At 40.9% G+C, this 18,620-nt stretch overlaps 2 protein-coding genes and 1 long non-coding RNA gene across 3 annotated transcripts in view; all 3 read right to left on the bottom strand.

The window, feature by feature from the left end:
• Positions 1–2,109: 2,109 nt before the first annotated feature.
• Positions 2,110–11,647, bottom strand: LOC136443850 (uncharacterized). Its single transcript, XM_066441217.1, has 17 exons — positions 11,605–11,647; positions 11,440–11,555; positions 10,842–10,988; positions 10,093–10,228; positions 8,893–8,986; positions 8,268–8,322; positions 8,078–8,128; positions 7,685–7,749; positions 7,270–7,357; positions 6,457–6,564; positions 5,634–5,770; positions 5,032–5,099; positions 4,467–4,587; positions 3,797–3,893; positions 2,787–2,915; positions 2,324–2,433; positions 2,110–2,113 (listed from the first exon to the last, which is right to left on the bottom strand). The coding sequence occupies exons 1-17, from the start codon at positions 11,645–11,647 to the stop codon at positions 2,110–2,112; spliced, it is 1,569 nt and encodes a 522-aa protein (XP_066297314.1).
• A 530-nt stretch (positions 11,648–12,177) lies between these two features.
• Positions 12,178–13,283, bottom strand: LOC136443125 (uncharacterized). Its single transcript, XR_010757081.1, has 4 exons — positions 13,171–13,283; positions 12,783–12,848; positions 12,640–12,675; positions 12,178–12,275 (listed from the first exon to the last, which is right to left on the bottom strand). It is a non-coding gene; the product is annotated as an uncharacterized lncRNA (long non-coding RNA).
• A 237-nt stretch (positions 13,284–13,520) lies between these two features.
• LOC136443849 (inositol 1,4,5-trisphosphate-gated calcium channel ITPR1-like) overlaps positions 13,521–18,620 on the bottom strand; it is a 30,146-nt gene continuing 25,046 nt past the window's right edge. The window contains exons 18-24 of the mRNA XM_066441216.1: positions 18,558–18,608; positions 18,117–18,197; positions 15,890–15,948; positions 15,433–15,559; positions 14,636–14,758; positions 13,783–13,852; positions 13,521–13,591 (exon numbers count right to left, since the gene is read on the bottom strand). Coding sequence (XP_066297313.1) covers positions 13,521–13,591; positions 13,783–13,852; positions 14,636–14,758; positions 15,433–15,559; positions 15,890–15,948; positions 18,117–18,197; positions 18,558–18,608 — 582 coding nt within the window. The remainder of the gene's footprint in view (positions 13,592–13,782; positions 13,853–14,635; positions 14,759–15,432; positions 15,560–15,889; positions 15,949–18,116; positions 18,198–18,557; positions 18,609–18,620) is intronic.

Here is an 18,620-nt window from a genome sequence, read left to right as displayed (position 1 = left end):
TTCTGAAGATACGGCATGAGTGTGTACGGTTGGCTTGAGGTTGCCCACTTCGACTGCCTATCGAATTATAGTCATTTATGACATCAATGAAAAGGCTGGATATTTCCTGTACTGTGGTCCTTTACCATATACAATGTACAAGCAGATGAACACCAGCAACAGGGAAGGGAAACTTTGCTCATCAAAGACAATGAAAAGAAAAAGTTACTACAGTATTAGCTAGCACTGGATATACATGCCTCGATAGATGATGATATTTCTTTCCGCTGTCTCATGCAGAAGAAGATAATGGATCTAAACTTGACTGCAAGCCAGTGATTCATTTGAAAACATCATCCAAAATTTGTTCTTGCATAACATTACATCCCAACCCGATTGTGCCTCATTAACTTTCTTCTCCAGTATCTTAAACTATTCTATACATGTACCCAATGCATATACCCTGAGAATAAAGGATAAAACCTCCATCATCAGAGTGGTGTAAACTAGAAACAATCAAAGCCAGTTACCATTTCGAGGGCGGTTTCTTGAGTTGGTACTGTGCCTTGGCAGGATTTTCCTTTACATAGTCGGTTGACAGCTTCAGCACCAGGCACAGACCCTTCAGATACTCCCAAAGGCGCCTGGATGATGTAATTAAAATGATAATGCTTTGGTGTCACTCAATGATATCTAAAAGATGTGCCAGGTCTTTGCTAGATTCTGGAGGTATGGGTCAGCTGTCCAGTAAGTTATAAGCCAAGTGTTGTCAACAAAGCTCAAAATCTTTGGCAAGGCAAATAGTTTAATTAGGTTGGAAGATATTCTGTGGTGACAAACAATAAAATAGTTTGACTAAGGGTTAGATGAGATTTTTTCGTTCATCTATGATTGTATTTATCTTAGTTGGCTTCTTTATCATTATGATCAAGTCAAGTCAAGTCAAGTCAAAGCCTTTATTTTACTTCGAGTGCTTGTTCGGCCATGATAGGGCCGCTTTTCGACAAGGTCAAAGTGAAACGGAGGGGCAGGAGTCACGGTTCAAAAATAAACTTAACGTAAACTTAACGTAACAGATATCAATACAATCATGGAAAATACATCAAAATAAATAGTTGAATAAATAATTAGATAAATAAATACATGATTACATCATAGTACATAATTAAGTCATTAATCCATTATCATTATGATGTTATGTTGTTGTTATTTTTTATGTCAGGGTTCTCTCCCCAAGGATCTTAAAAAAAAATGCCAGGAGGCGATATGTACTTCATGTAGTAATATGAATAAAAATTAAAATGAAACAAGAGAAACTTACGGATCGTGTGCCAACTCTCCCACCCCACTGTCCAGCACACTCCCCGCCGTGTTGAGGTAAACCCACAACAGGAAGCGGAGGAACGGTCGCTTCAGGTTGTTGTCAATCTTGTCGTTGGTCAGGATCTGGAAGAGTTCGTCCACCGAGAAGATGGTCTGACAGATGGACTCGATGAACCTGTTTTCTCCCTGGAGAAGACGGCGAGGAAAGATGTGAGTTGCAAAATAGAGTCTGATTTTAAGATGGAATTAAATGCAATAGGGAACACTGATCACTTGGACTTTCAAGGACACTTACAAGATGGAAGTCTACTCATCTCTAACATGAACATTGTACTTCAACTTTTCGCATTTATTGAACAAGTACTATTCAACCTAATCATCATCATAGTATCGTCTGTCAAAACTATTTAAAATACTAGTAGTTACAGCCTCTGTGATACTTTATCTAAGAGTTATAACAGGTATTTTAAAAATTCCCAGTATCTTTTTCACTTGAAAGTGGCCAGTCTTACTTGAAGCAAACTTGTTGCAGTAGCTTTCAAAGTGGATTGTAGTTTTTGTGTTCATACAGAATCTGTGAAATTTGTAACTTTTGTTTGATAATCAAGTCACCCACCTCTGCACATGTGGCCAGAACGTTCACCATTCCCATCATGTAGCGCAAATCTCCGATGTTCTGGGTTGCCGTGAAAACTGTCATCCTGAAACAAAGCATGGATTCTTATTCATTCAGCCTTATTCTGTTTTCAGTGATAGGAAAATTAAACTTTTCAAGACTTTTCTTAGAAGACCAAAAAGTTTCCAAATTTACCTGTGAATTCACAGTTATTATTTCATTAGATACAAGAAAACCTGCAATAACTTTTGTTTGAAACGAGTCTCCGTAAGCATGCATGTTACAACCACTCAAACCATACACCCACTGACACATACAAACATACAGTGTATAATTTATTTTCTATCTATATCCAATATCATCGAATAAGCTGAGATAGGGAATATGTATATACATCTTACACACCTCTCTTCAGGACTCCTATCGATGACCCCTGCCACTTCAGATCGGTACTGCATGAAGAACTTCATCACAAAACTCTGGTTTCTCTTCAGGGGGAGGTCAAGTTCCTCAACCTTGTACGAAATAATAGAGAATACAATAAGTATTCATTTATAACCAATCTTTGGTCATACACTGGAGCAACTAAGAAATCACAACTTGAGGAACCACAAAGAATTTGCACAGCTCCATTTACTTGCACCAGAAATCCTGCATAGATTGCAGGTGCAATTTTCAGCCTTGTAAGTATAACACAGTTATGTACTGGGAACTCACCTTGACGATGGCATTGAGGAGATCAAGGAACTCGCAGCAGAGCTCCCCGTGTTCCTCCACCAGTTCCCATAGGCATAAGAAATACCGGCACAACTCTAATCTTACCCACACTAACCAAGCTCTAGGTATGACAGATGTACTGGGAACTCACCTTGACGATGGCATTGAGAAGATCGAGGAACTCGCAGCAGAGCTCCCCGTGTTCCTCCACCAGTAACCACACCTGCTCCACATGGTGCTGCTGCACCTTCAGGCACGTCAGCTTGAATCCTGTAAAAATCTTTGGGTAGGAGAAAATATGTCAATAGTGTTTCAGTAGGTTTTGTAGGAAATAAAAATTGTTTGGGCATCATTTATGCACTACAGTTTTTGCCCCTGGTGCTGGCTGATCCATATGGTGCTGCTGCACCATCAGGTTGAATCCCATAAAAATCTTTGGGCTGGAGAATATGGTATTTCTGTCAGACGAAACTTTGCAAAAATATTACTTTCAACATTGATTGTGCTCTACAGTGTTTGTGCTTGGTGCTGACTTGGCTATTACTGTGCCCTACAGTGTTTGCCCTTGGTGCTGACTTGGCTATTATTGTGCCCTACAGTGTTTGTGCTTGGTGCTGACTTGGCTATTATTGTGCCCTACAGTGTGTGTCCTTGGTGCTGACTTGGCTATTGTTGTGCCCTACAGTGTTTGTCCTTGGTGCTGACTTGGCTATTGTTGTGCCCTACAGTGTTTGTCCTTGGTGCTGACTTGGCTATTGTTGTGCCATACAGTGTTTGTCCTTGGTGCTGACTTGGCTATTGTTGTGCCATACAGTGTTTGTCCTTGGTGCTGACTTGGCTATCATTGTGACCTACAGTGTTTGTCCTTTGTGCTGACTTGGCTGTTATTGTGCTTTACTGTGTTTTCCATTCAAGTATGTCGATTTCTTTCTCTGGAGATCTTTCAGTAGGAGAAAAACATTTGATAGAAGTTTTCTTCAATCCAAAAGACAATTGATGTACCCTACAGTTTTGTCCCTGGTGCTGACTTGACTGCTACTGCATGTGCATCTGCAGTTTTTAGCCATGGTGTGACTATCTTTCAGAGGCAGCATTCTTCTAATGAAAGCACACACCTGAGATATACATGTACAATCCTAGTAAAATAAACTGAAATTTTACCTCAGTAATGGCCTTTGCCATCTCCACTTCAGCTCCCTTCACTTTTAGCAGGTCGTCCAGTCTTTCAAACAGACGCAGCTGCACAATCTCATTCCCTCTGTACAGAAGAGCAAATGAATATAATCAGCTTGGAAATGCTACAAACCGACAATGAAGAGTTGCCATAAAATGAAGTTATATTTTTTTGAGGAGGCCTAACGGCAGGATTTTCGACTCAGAACCCAGGGGTGCCGGGTTTGAATCCCCTGACGCCACCGATCTTGTACCTTTGGGAAAAAGGCACTTTACACGACTTTCCCCACTCCACCCAAGTGTAAAAAGCGGGTAGATTATGTGTGGGGGTCACAACATCAGCAATAGCTGCCTGTGTCCCCCGTGTATTGCACTGTTGCAATGCCAATTAAACCTTCTTTCTTTTTAGGTCTTGCAGGTTTGGCAGTATGTCTTTTGACTTCATTGAAATTGCAACAAAAACAGTACATAGTGGAGCACCAGGCTGATGTGGCATACCAGACAACATTGCAGCATATTCCTAAGTTTTAGTTACAGTTGGTAAGATAAGGAACCGTACGTCAGAGAAAGTCACATTGTAAAATAAAGCTCTTGACCAACAAACAGAACCTCTTTCAAATTTGAAGCTAAAGAAAGAGGACTTGCTATCCAAAGATACCTTGCCAGCACCCTGAGTAACTTAAAGCACTTCTTGAAGATGAGCTGCTGTCGCGAGTACTGCTCCTGAAGATGCATGTCTACCTTCTGGAACAGGACCTCAAGGACACTTTCAAGGACATCTGGGAAAAAAAGGTAAGCAGGGGGCTAGTTTACTGTGTGTTTATGTCGATGAAGGTGACACATCTAGGTAATAAGTTACTAATAACACTTGCACAGTAACAGTTACTCAAGCTACTGTATAGATTTTGGAAACGGTCACACATTTCAAGTATCATCCACTACCTTTCATCAGTGACAGTTGCCAGTCAGTGACAAAAGGTAGTGGATGCTACCTGAAACGATTCACCATTTCCATACAGTTGCTTGAGTAACTGTCGTTCGGTGTAACATAAAAAGCTGTTGCCGCGCCGTGTGCCCACGACACTGGTGTGTTACGCTGAAGGGCAGTTATGCCGGCTAAATAGATACAGATTACAGATACAGAACTGTCTATTACCCTGCAGATTAGGAGGAATATCTTTGAAAGTATGATAGCAAAGCAACAGCAATGGTTGGCAACTCACAGAAGTTGTACAGGATGGCCTGGTTCACTGGATGTGGTTCTCCTGGGTCTCCAGGCAAACAGCAGAACCTGGAACAGGGAGAAAACAGTTCATTATCTAAAGATATGCATGAATCAAGAAAAGTATTGTTTGTCAGTCCACTAGAAACAAAGTAACTGTTATGCAAAGTACCCCATTGTAATCCTGGGAAGGGCATCTTGCTTGGGGCTGCACCCATCTTTGGAAGGGGCATAAAACGGGGGTCTCTTGTTTGAGGTGCCTCGAACACATTAAAGGGGAGGGGCAACCCCCCTTTCTGTATAAATATACCCTGGTACAGAAACGACAAGATAACTTGCTGACCTACATGTATGTGCCACTTTGAGGCACTACAAGGGTCGTAACGAACAATCCAAAATCTATCCAGTTGCTTAAGAAACTATTGTTTTTTAAATTCAGCTTTAGATTTGATTTTCTTTCATCTTATTGGGATTGCGACAAATACAATAAACGTGGGACAAAGGCAGCTATCACTGGTGTCGTGATCCTCCCATGAAACATTACAGAATGCATAGCAAAACAGCTGCCTACATTTGGTACTGCAACATCAAATCGAAGCTCACCCGATGAACTTGTCCAGAATGCCACACATGGTGTTGAGGTTGTCGTTGCTGAGTTTGGCAGGGACCAGCTTCCGGAACACGGGGAGGTCCTTCAGCACCTCCCTGTGCACCTCGCACGACTTCTCTGTCATCAGCACCTGAGAAAGAACACGGCATGTCACTCAAATGGAATTCGAAATGACCTTTGTGATTTTGAGTGGTTATTGTTTTGAGCTATCCTGCGTTGTTTGTATGATTTATTTCTCCTATGTTTGATGGTTTCTGATTATGTTATATCATTGTAAAATAATGCATTATTTATTTAGTTATCTTTTTTTTAAATCATGATTTGTTATTGTATTGTAAGGGCTTCCTTGGAAATCAGTTACTTAGTTAACTGAAGGACTACCCTAAACATTGATAAATGAATTAAAAAATTTGATCAATACCTTTGAAAAAGATGCTGAAAGAACTGCAAGTGTGCATTTGCTGACAGATGGCTCTCCAATATTTATTAGTTTGTGATACTGTAAATTTTTGTAATGATCTAACGTTTGCGGTTTTCACGATTACCTCTTTACCACAAACTTACAACAATGGAAATGCTTCTTCTGCCTACCTGCCTGTACCCCCTTGTTTCAACCACCAACCACTGCAAACACTCCCTACTGTGTAATCAAATTCCTATGAGCATTTACAGTAATGATAGTGTGCATTTGCACAAGCCACATCCAATGCCATAAGAGAACTCCAGAGGCACACACACAGTCTTCTGGGATGAGAAGAAGTGTGCATTTGCTGGTGCTATCATTTTTCACTTCTTTAGAAAGTGAAATATGTTTACCTTAGATTGGTCTGATCGTCTGAACAGGTCCATGAAGGTGGAGTAGTAGATGTTCAACACATCCATAGATTCCACCACCATTTGGTCGTACTTGTAATTCGACACATCCTAGAACAACGACATCAAGAAAATTCAGTTTTGGCAAAAAAAGATATCAACTTTCAAGCAAAAGCCACAACTCGTTTGAGCACACAATGCTTAATTTAGTACTCAACATGGCATTGCATAATGGCAGGGTGTTTGGCCCAGAAGAGCCCAGAAGTCCTGGGTTTGAATCACCTGACAAATGCCCTGTTGATGTTGTGCCCTTGGGAAAGGCACTTCACATGAATTTCCTCACTTCACTCAGGTGATAATGAGTACCTAGCTCAAGTAAGGGACATCTCTTGGATACAAAGTAGAATGGAGGTCCCATGTTTGAGAAGAGCCACACCTCTAGCACGTAAGGAACTTATCAAAAAAGAAGGGGTCCTTCCCAGCATGAGTGGATCGAGTAAATCTTTCCAGACATACAGCTTGTACTATCCAGTACAAACCTGGTGTATCTGTATCTGTATCTATATACTAGCCAGTATAACCGTCCTTTGGCATAACACACCAGCTTTGCAGGCACGCAGCGTGGCAGCAGCTGGTTATATTACACTAAACGGCCTGTCACACCTAGCCTAACGCTATCTAGTGAGGATGCTCCTACAGTACTTGATGACAACGAGTTCCATTCTACTATGGTTCTTGGAAAATATGAATCTTTACTGCTGGGTTACTAGATGAGGCAGTTAACAAACAAACAGATCATGTCTGCGGCCCACATACCATGATGATCTCCTTCAGCATCTCCAGGTCAAAGTGCGTGCAGGAGAAAGCGATGTCCCTCAGTTTCTTCTCTACAGCCTCCTGAGCACTGGAACCAGGAAAGTTTTAGATTTTGATAACAATTTTAGTAAGTACTCAAATTGAATTTGATACTGTCTGATTTTAGAATTAAAGGACAAAATGAATGAATGACAGACACTTGTTATCATGAAGGCAATGGCGAGCCATATGGTCTCAAATTGTATACATTTCTTAGCACCATTAATGCAAGTCAATGCAGCTTTAGATGTGTGAAGATTTTACATGGGATTTTTAACAAAGCTAGTTAACAACCTATCAAACTGCAACCTATCACAGCAATCATACAAAGTCAATAGGTCTGTCTGAAATGCCACTGGCTGGACAATAGACTTACTTGTCATCTTCATCTGGATCATAATTCTCGAACAGCATCGGCTCCAACTCGTTGGATGTAAATAGCTGCAATGGGGAAGAAGTTCATATTATGAAAACTGTCATTACCAAAACTCAACATCCAGAACCGGTATATGTAGAATTAATGACATGACTATGTAAAGAGTGGTTCGGAAACAAAATCTAGAAATCAAAACCCGAGAGCAATGTAAGGTTTTTTCATAGTACTATCTCACATACACATAGTTACACAAACATGCACACACACACACACACACACACACACAGACACACATATACACATGTACACACACACACACACACGCATACACAGAGATACACACACACACCAGGTTTACTTCAGGCTTCAAAAATTCATGATGAATGATTTTACCTTTGCAGCCTGTGAGTTCTCAAGTGTAGTTCTGAACTCCAGAACAAAGCGCTGTAATAAAAGATAGATACGATCATGTTTTATATGCACTGAATGATTATCATCACAACATGTACAATCACTATCAATCAATAAGCACTAGTTGATTTTTACAAGATGTCAAAATAAAAACTATAAAATCAGGCAATACCTTTAAGATTGTGTTGAAACGATGGTTCAGTAGAAGCTTCAACACCTTCAAGGCCCTTTTCAGAAAAAAAAGAAATTTAAAGAATAACGTTCCATTTATATAGTAAGTTTATTGATTCGATCATTCATACATCGCTGAAGTACATGGCAGCGTCCTCAGAAGAGGATGCTGAATTGCGTACATTAGGCGTATTACATTTAACAAATCTAACTTAAATTCAAACAACTAGTACCATTCAAAATCTAGAAACAAGAAAAAGATAACGTATTGTACGAGGAATTAGAAACCAAATACAGAACTTATTTACATGTTTGTCAAGGTTTGTCAAGGTTCTGGAACTATTAGCCAATTGCCATACATGTAGCTACATTCAAGTCATACTCATAAATCAAATCAATGAAATTAAGCATTGTTTATTTTGTTTCTTTTAGATTGTGTCATTTGCAACAAATTTTTAGCTTACTTAGCCACACCAATTTGACTTTTCACGATTTTGTCTAAGTTCATTGTTTTTATGATATTCCCTTTTATTTCAAAATTACTATGAAAATTTCAAGAACAAATGAAGTACATTAGTGTGGCCTTAAATGGCAAAGTGTAAAGGTTAAATTTGAAAATTCCTTACTGAAGTTTGGCATCAACTATGGCCTTGGTCTTCTTGGAGGGCCTGTACCGTATGGTCTCCTGGTAGCTCTGCAACTGCTTCTTGTACTGTTCAGCTGGAGGGAAGCAATGATAAGACACATGTTGACCAAGATTTTCCCTGTGCAAATATGTCCATCCTATTGCTGCCGTGGTTTGAATTTATCATAGTTAAGTCCTGCTGCTATTACATGTAGGTTATGTACTCATGTCACACCTAAACTAGTCAACTTGGTGCTGAATCAAACAAGATGTTGAACGACACACCAACAAGACTGCTAGACGGGTGCCCCTGTCCCTGGTGCTGAATGACACACCAACAAGACTGGTGTCTCTGTCCGTAGTGCTGAATGACACACCAACAAGACTGCTAGACGGGTGCCCCTGTCCCTGGTGCTGAATGACACCCCAACAAGACGGGTGCCCCTGTCCCTGGTGCTGAATGACACCCCAACAAGACGGGTGCCCCTGTCCCTGGTGCTGAATGACACCCCAACAAGACTGGTGCCCCTGTCCCTGGTGCTGAATGACACACCAACAAGACTGGTGCCCCTGTCCCTGTATGACACACCGACAAGACTGGTGCCCCTGTCCCTGGTGCTGAATGGCACACCAACAAGACTGGTGCCCCTGTCCCTGGTGCTGAATGACACACCAACAAGACTGGTGCCCCTGTCCCTGTATGACACACCGACAAGACTGGTGCCCCTGTCCCTGGTGCTGAATGACACCCCAACAAGACTGGTGCCCCTGTCCCTGGTGCTGAATGACACACCAACAAGACTGGTGCCCCTGTCCCTGTATGACACACCGACAAGACTGGTGCCCCTGTCCCTGGTGCTGAATGGCACACCAACAAGACTGGTGCCCCTGTCCCTGGTGCTGAATGACACACCAACAAGACTGGTGCCCCTGTCCCTGTATGACACACCGACAAGACTGGTGCCCCTGTCCCTGGTGCTGAATGACACACCAACGAGACTGGTGTCTCTGTCCGTGGTGCTGACTGACACATCAACAACAATGCTAACCCCCCTCTCCCTGGTGTTGAAAAACATGTTCTTGGTTTAGAAAAGCTGGTTTTGTCATGGTCTACCTATTTCAAATCTATAAAAAGGAAGTAAAGTTTCTCGAGTTTAGTTGCATATGAACATCTGGCATAAAAGAATATAACATCACTCACCGTTCATAGAGTTAGGAGGGCATGGTTTGTCGTTCCTTCCATCCAGCAGAGAAAACATTGGTCCTGTGAGCATGGTTACATCTGCCTCGGTGCTGTAGTAGCCATGTTGCACCAAGGAGTACACCAAGTGTAGAACCTACAGCAAGAGAGTACACCAATACTCAAGCTAGGAATATCAAGATAGCACAGTCAAACACAAAGCCAAAGAAGACCACTCAGAGGACCAGTAAAATCTGTGGTCACCATAGACAGAATTCTTAATCCTTTGAACAAGGGACCCTCATGTCATATCCCTTCCAAAAGACGGGTGCAACCCCAACTAAGATTGAAACAGGTCTCCCAATTACCAGCTAATTGAAACCAGGAGCTCAACTGTGAGACTCAAGTACAGCAGGGGCATATCGCTGGATAGCTTTAAAGAATACTTGCAGCTAGATGTGCAAAAGTTAGGTGTGACAGATCTTTCAGTGTAATACCACCAGTTGCTTCCGTACAGCGTGCCTGCAAAGCTTGCTATAAGGTGTTTATACTGGCTATATATATACAGATATACTGAATAAGTCTGCACTTAATACCTGTTCAATGAGCATGTTGTGTTCGATGAGGGAGGCTGTCATGTCCTTGTTTTGGTGCAGGAATATAGATCTTTGAGATACAACCATTTCAAACCTCGTTTTCCTTGTTATCTAAATGTTACATACATAAAGTTACTCCTACTGTTAAGTTAAACAATAGGTTTGTACCAGTACCTGTTCAATGAGCATGTTGTGTCCGATGAGGGAGGCTGTCATGTCCTTGTTCTGGTGCAGGAACTTTGAGATCCACTTCTGCAGCGTCGGCAGGACCCTCTTCAGACTCGCCTGTTTGGGCGTGTTCGGCTGGGGAGGAATATAAACCTGGAAAGTCAGGAGAAACACAAGATGGAAACAGAAGCCACAGGCAGAGAGAGTGTGTAATTACCATGAAAAATGGAGGCATTGTTTTGGGTCTGTGTATGTGTGTGTGTGTGTGGGGGGGGGGGGGTGCCTGTGTGTTTGTCTGTCTGCCTGTGTTTCCAGATATTTGTGGTCAGCATAACTTATCAATAACCTCTGGAGAGATTACAATTATGATATTTTGGTATGTGGGTAGGTGTTGAGAAGACGAAGATCAAAGTACATTTTGGGCCACCCAGTGTGTGACCTTAGGACTGCAACAGAACTTCCAGATTTTGTATCTTTTGTCCTTGACATGCTATCATGGTCTTGTTACAAAATTAATCTGCTCGTTGTATTTTTGGATCTTTTTGGTGGTGTCATCTTCGAAAAGCAATTAAAGGACAACAAAGAAAAGAGTAAAAAAATCTACCTGTTGTACCTCATCCCCAACAGTGCCTCCATCCTTCAGGTCGTCCCAGATGAAGGACAGGTTGATGTAGTCCAGGGGGAGCGGGAAACAGTTGCTCGTCACATCCACAAACAAACCTGGGAAAATACAATAAGATACATCATCATCTGGTCATGACGATCTCACAGGTGCTCACAGCCCTTCCCCTCCCTCCCTCCCTATCCTCCATTGCACTGGGCAGGTCTTCCAAAGCACAGTTTGCATCTAGACAGTTGATGAATGTAGGTAAGATACAATACCTTACAAAGTGATTCAAAAGTTGTTTTTAAAGTATACGATACATCCCTTAAACACCATAGCAAAGAGTAAAAAGCCTACTGAATATGTCCTTCATAAAATGATGTTTCAAGAAGATTACTTCACATGAATAATTTATCGGTCGCAGGTGTTGACTCCTATGAACACATGAAAATAACAGCTTGAGCAATCTATTTTCAGGGAACAATAGATGATGGTACTGGCAGACACAATAGGTTTGACCTTGAAGGACTCAGCATAACAGGCCATACATTTTCTTGATTCTCTCAAACTATGCATATGTGTATGCTTGATACTCTACAGGCTTTGTATTTATGTTGATTTTCCAGTTTATCACTATCTTTTTTAACAAAGAACTAATGTGAATTCAGTTGATATGGTCCTATGGTAGATCTTATGGTAGATCTAATACATACTTAAAGAAAAACATTGACTTTTGTACCATTGATGAGGCGACAGTACACCGCCCGTAGTTGGTCAGGAAGCCGATCGTCAGACAGACACAGGAATGCCTCCTCCCACGTTAGATACTTCAGCTCCTGTCAGATACAAAAAAAATGGGATAGATGAGCAAAGTAACATTATGACACATCACTTTTTTATGTTATATCATGAACTTTTGGTAATGCCCAGGGCGCAATTCAAATCACATTATGCTTCTATCAATACTACTGAGAGAATTATTGATATTTACTTTAGAGTAATTTTGTGTACAAGAAATACTACTATTTAGAAATTAAGAATTAATCATTATAAAATAGCATCTTATATAAGCCACAATTCTAGTGTTAGGGTGAGGAAAACAGTTGAATGAAAAATAGAAACAATGCTGTGTAAACTAACCCACATTCCCAAAAAATAAAAAATAAACTGCTGAATAAAAACAGACTGAAGCTAACTAACCTTTGTAATGACTGATATGGCAAACTCATTCCCTCCCTGGCATGAGAAAAACAAAAAAACAATTAGTTGTTGAAAACTGACTTAAATTGAAACATAACAGAATCATAATTATATCATGTATAAGACTGAGATCATCTACTCACAAAGCAAAGCTTTTCAAACAGGTCCAGTTGATAGTTGAGGAACAGTATGCTCTGTTCATCCGCAGTCTGAAATAAAGTTTAAAAGACATAAATAAACACAATAATCTCAGAGTGCAACACACCATGTGTATGTGTATGTAAAATGAATACCTTCCATTGCTCTCATGGGTTATCCAAGTCTGCAATTTAAAGCTTAGAATAATCTAAATTAAGAGGGTCCTATCAAGCTATGAGACTGTACATCATGAAAACGCTGGATATATTTTGTAGATTCTAAAAGTAACTATAAGTTTGCGTCTACATGGCATAAAATGATTTCTCATAATCATATTGTAGTATCATCTTTTGCAAGATGGCAGATCAGTTGATATTTTCTCTGATAAATCACCTTGACAAACTCATGGAGAGGTGTCCACCTCCGACGATTGGTGGTGGAAACGTACACCAGGTCTGCTTCCTTCCCAATACCTGGCCCAAGTTCAGTATGGTACACACAGGCCTGTAATGATACAAGAAATTAAGGTAAAGTCAGTCGAAATAATGAGAATGGCAGTTAATAATAATGATAACCTTTATTGTACAGTCAAACCCACCCAGGAAGACTGCGCAGAGAGCAATAAAGTCTGGTCTATGTGGACAGGTGATCACAATAAACAGGATATTTAATGCAAAATCAAAGGGTGCAGCATAAAGTTGATCTCAAAGTACTGACATGTATGTTTTTAAGGAAAATCTCTGCTAGACAATGGTCATGAAAGAAATACTTACCTTTGCATCTTGGTCACACAGCCATACTTTTGTGATGTACTCTGGAATATAAAGCGTGTACTTTGAGAGAACTATTTAGCACAACGTTTAACCCCTTAACATTATATAAAGTCATTTCAGAAGTCAAGTCAAGAAAAATGTCAAGTAAAGACTATGATATATAATAGTGTAATTAAGTATGTATATACAGTCACTATCAGAAGAAATAAGAGTAAAAGCATGAATTTGATACCTTGGTTTTCAGGAATGGCCACATCGTCACAGACACAGAGAACTCCCAGCATCTCCAGGTACCGGTAGTCCTGACATGGAACAAGAACAAACAACTAAAGCTTGATTATCAACACATGCTGATGATGAATAACAGTCTTGCATACAAACATTTTTTCTATGATCAAATCATAATCATTATGATACTAGCCTGGAATCCATCCTATTTAGCTTCTGGCCGCTACCCAAGCTCCGCCAGGCAGTGGAGCTTGGGTAGCGGCCGGAAGCTAAATAGGATGGATTCCAGGCTATTATGATACCTGGCTCTAACGCAGCTTGTACTTAACATACACAACTGGAACTTGAGGGCAGTTTACCAGTTATGGAAACAAAGTTTAAGTTAAAATCCTAATCCCACACCTCTCAGTGCATAGGGGCTGTACTGGTGTGTATTCATCTCTCATACTCCTTCCCATAAGTGCTGAGTGTTAAGCAGAGAAAGCAGTATGTACCATAATGGCATTGACCCGCCCAGGCTTTGGTCTCTTTAACCTCAAACACTCTACCCACTGAGAGCACGTCGCCAGAACGTATTAGCGTTTAAGGTCGTGTCCCTGTATTTAAGGTTAATATCTCGTATAAAAGTTCATTTAGTTACGTCCAAATACATATCTTATGCAACGGCTGTTACTCCGATGCAACGTTGACCAAAGAGAACAAAAGCGATTTGGCAGTTATAATAGGTTTAAACAGCAGGTTATTACCGTATATGCATTACGTTCAGAATCTGCCAAAGTGCTCCCCCTGACCCATTGCACAGGTGCTGCAAATGACCAAAGGCAAACAACACTATTTCTGCATCATGCAGTCCTGACCTTGTTCCTCATGAGCAGGTTGATGAAGGTGTCGATCTGGGCCTTGTTGATCCTGTCCACGATCTTCCTGTTGTCGTGCACCAGCTCCATCAGCATCTTGGTCGCTGCCAGACCAACCTCGCCCTGGAAGAAAGGTAAAGCTGAGTAAAGAGTCTGACACATCTTCAACATGCCCCTTCAATGATCAGGAAAGGAAAGAGCTTTTTAAAGAAGCCTCCAAAACTTACCACAATTTCCAAACGTTTACTGACGAAAATAAAACTAGAACCTTGTTAACCTCCCAAAACCCACTCATTACAAAAAAAGTGGGACACTTCGTCTTCCACTGCTTCCAAAAAAGAAGTCAAACCCAAAAAGCGTAGATTGTATTCCGTAGTAGTTTTTAGAATAGCCATGTGTTCTACTTGTCAACATTGTTAACTCGCACTATCTGCACAGTATACCCTTGCTATGTATTGTTTCATGTTGCAATTAGCCCTCGGGCATGAACTTGCAAATAAAAATTTTATTCCGTGGTTACAGCAAATGACCAGGCCTTATGACACCATATTCACCTCGGAGCGGGTCATTAACCCTTAAATTTTGCATATATTATCTTTTCACACACACACACACACAGACACACACATGCAGACACACCCAAAACAATGACTCCATTTCATGGGTAATTAACAGGGCAAGGCTTAACATCCCACATGAAGGACTGCATATCTTTTCCACTTGTGTGCATGTCAGGTGAGTTACAACACACTGGTCCAGAGACAGTGTTGTCACTAAATCTAACTTTTGAAACTCACCTCATCTTTAATCTGGCTGTGAATGAAGCTGGTGTGCCTGGCCATGTAGAGCTCGTTCTTCCTGCTGTCCCCTATCAGATACGTGAACAGGGCGTTGTAGGCTTCCACAAATATGCCAATCAGGTGCCTGTAAAAAGATACAGTAACAATAGACTTAAAGAACAGTAGAACCGACAGTGTCAAGCATTCGTTATGTTAAAATTGCCAGCAGCAGCCATCCACAATATGAATATGGCACATAAGGCAACAGTAATCTTATTTGTTGATTGTCAGATTTTGTTACATTATAATGTTAAATCTAAATATTAACTTGCAATGAACAGTCTGAGGGGCTTAGAAATAAAAGCAAATTTGTACATACTGTACAAGATGAAGGACATTGATTATTGGTATCACTATTGATCTATCAATTAGCTGCCACTGCCACACAATGTTACTATTCGGAAGCAGAACCTACCGCTTGTCATCTGATCCCCGATACGGCATTCCCAGCAGCTTGATCAGCAACTCAATAATCTGTAAAGCAGAGACAACATTACAGTATCTGTTACATAATGATCGTGGGGTCGTGTGGCGTCCCGGTCCAGCGGTCCCGGGTTCAAATCCCCTGACACCACCAATCTTGTGCCCTTGGGAAAAAAGGCACGTTAGACAACTTTCCTCACTCCACCCAAGTGTAAAAACGGGTATATTATATGTGGGTCACAACTCCAGCAATTAAGCTGCCTGTGTCCCACGTGTATTGCACTGTTGCAATTCTAATTAAGGGTTAATGACCCGCCCCGAGGTTTATATGGTGTCATAACGCCTGGTCAGGTGCTATAACCATTGAATAAAACCACCGAGTGAGCGAAGCGAACGAGGTGGTTTTATGAGGTGGTTATAGCACCTGACCAGGCGTTATGACACCATATAAACCGAGGAACAGGCGGGTCATTAACGTTATTATCACATAGCCTATCCAAACTGACCCATATATTTTTAATTTTCGCCGGGTAAAACCCCTCACATAGCCTATCCAAACTGACCCATATATTTTTAATTTTCGCCGGGTAAAACCCCTCACATAGCCTATCCAAACTGACCCATATATTCTTAATTTTCGCCGGGTAAAACCCCTCACATAGCCTATCCAAACTGACCCATATAATTAAGAGAGACAAATCCCTGTATAATACATAGATTCTTTATTTAGTACTATACATGTAAAATCAATCCAATGTACATACGATCTTTATATAATCCAATGTAAACAAGCAGTAACTTGTCTTATTGTTCTGGACACGTAGACTTTATATCGGGCGGTATAATTGTAAATTTCTGTTGAATTTTCACAATTCCTGACGCCCGATTGTTAAACGCTTAGTTGGCTGTGGTAAGAACAATCAAGCATGTTTACATCCCCTTTCATGATTTGCTTGTAGTTTCCCGGGATAATTTTTGCTCAAGCCGGAAAATAATCCCACAGAAGCGTACACGTATCTTGCTGAGATCCTTGTAGGTAGAAACTTGTAAGAATTTTGGCGATTTTGACCGTAATTTTTTCGATGCCAACACATCGGTTTACGTGACATGGGTCATGGGGAGGGGGGCGTGTTTAGTGCGTGTCACGTTTGTTTTGAACACGGCGACATCAATTTGCCGGCAATATTTTTAATTTTCGCCGGGTAAAACCCCTCAGAAACGTGAACATACCTTCCTGGAGTCCCCCTGGGTAGAAACTGAGGAGGAGTTCGGCGGCTTCATGGGCATTTTTTCACTGCCAAGATTAGCTTGGGGAAATACGTTAGCCTGGAATCCAAACCTATTCTCGCTCCCGAGTCTCCTCTCCGCAAATTTGCGCCAGTTTCTCGCCCCTAAACTCCTTCCGCATGTTCCTGGGCGTCTTGCCCAGCTTCCCATGACCCGAAAACTGACTATAAGTCGGCGTCTGACAGTTCTTTGACGAAAAACTGTGGTACTCAGCTCCGTCGAATTCGAGCGGGTTCCAATGTCGTCTGACCTGGGCCGGTTCCACTTTGACGGTGGGGGTGTGATAAATATTGTTTGTAGTCCTACCGTCTGAATTTTACTTGAAATGAAATTGTTTTCCTTTTTTCATGTATTGTCTATGTATGCTACGGAAATGTTTGGGAATTTTAAGACATTAAATATATTCTTAACAAGGTTAAGAAAAAGATTCATCAAAAAGATACCCCCTCTACAAAATGCAACGGTTGTGTTCTGACATGACGTCAATAAGTGGTGTGTTATGGCGTGATAACAGACCACTTATTGTGGGCAATGAAGGCTTCTGATTGGTCGACGCCATCTACCTATGTGATAATATAATATAAAATAAAATCATACCAAGTGCACTGATCATACTGTAAGAAAAGAAAGCAGCTAAAACTACACTCTGCAGCTATAAATGATTACCCTGGGTACCATCCTCCGTAGTAACCACTGGCTCAATCTTTTTCCTTGCTATTAAATGACAGAGTGGAGCAAGCAAAAAGATTGAGCCAGCTGTTACTTTGAAGGATGCTACCCAGCTAATTAGCTACTATTAGCTGATATGATAATATGATATCAGTCATGGAGGGAAATACTACACTATCATTGGCAGTGAAAAAAATCAGTAAAATCACACTATGTACTGAGTGAGACAACAGCGACAAAGCATAAATGTTACAGAAACGTACCCTGAGATTCCTCAACAGCTTCTGACGATCCTTGATGGGTTCTCCTTTGACAATCTGCCACTTTGAGAGCTCCTTCAGTGTCTAGAGGAGTGCAAGATCATTAATGGAGCCTTGTACATGTACTGTAAACAGTTGTTTTGCTTATCATTCGTTTTATCTATGACGTCATATATTTTACTCTAATCGGTGCCTTATTGGCTGCCCTTGTATGGTAAACATTTCATGATTTCAATAAACCACTCATTCCTTTATTCATTGACTCATTCATTCAATCATTCATTCATCCATTCATTCATTGATTGTACTGCCAACACAGAGAAGAATCTTTCCTTTGTATCTGATTTTCCAAAAGATTTATCAATGAACAGTTAATTTGTTCATTTGTTCATTCATTCATTCTTTCTTTTATTCCTTCATTCACTCCTGACACAAGTTCCCTACCTCAATACAGTCAGCAGCCTGCCTCTCAGTAACAGGGTTTCCGTCCTTCCTCTGCAAGGGATT

The sequence above is a fragment of the Branchiostoma lanceolatum genome, chromosome 10, assembly GCF_035083965.1.
Source record: "Branchiostoma lanceolatum isolate klBraLanc5 chromosome 10, klBraLanc5.hap2, whole genome shotgun sequence".
NCBI lineage: Eukaryota > Metazoa > Chordata > Leptocardii > Amphioxiformes > Branchiostomatidae > Branchiostoma > Branchiostoma lanceolatum.
This window is presented reverse-complemented; position numbering and strand designations above follow the sequence as displayed.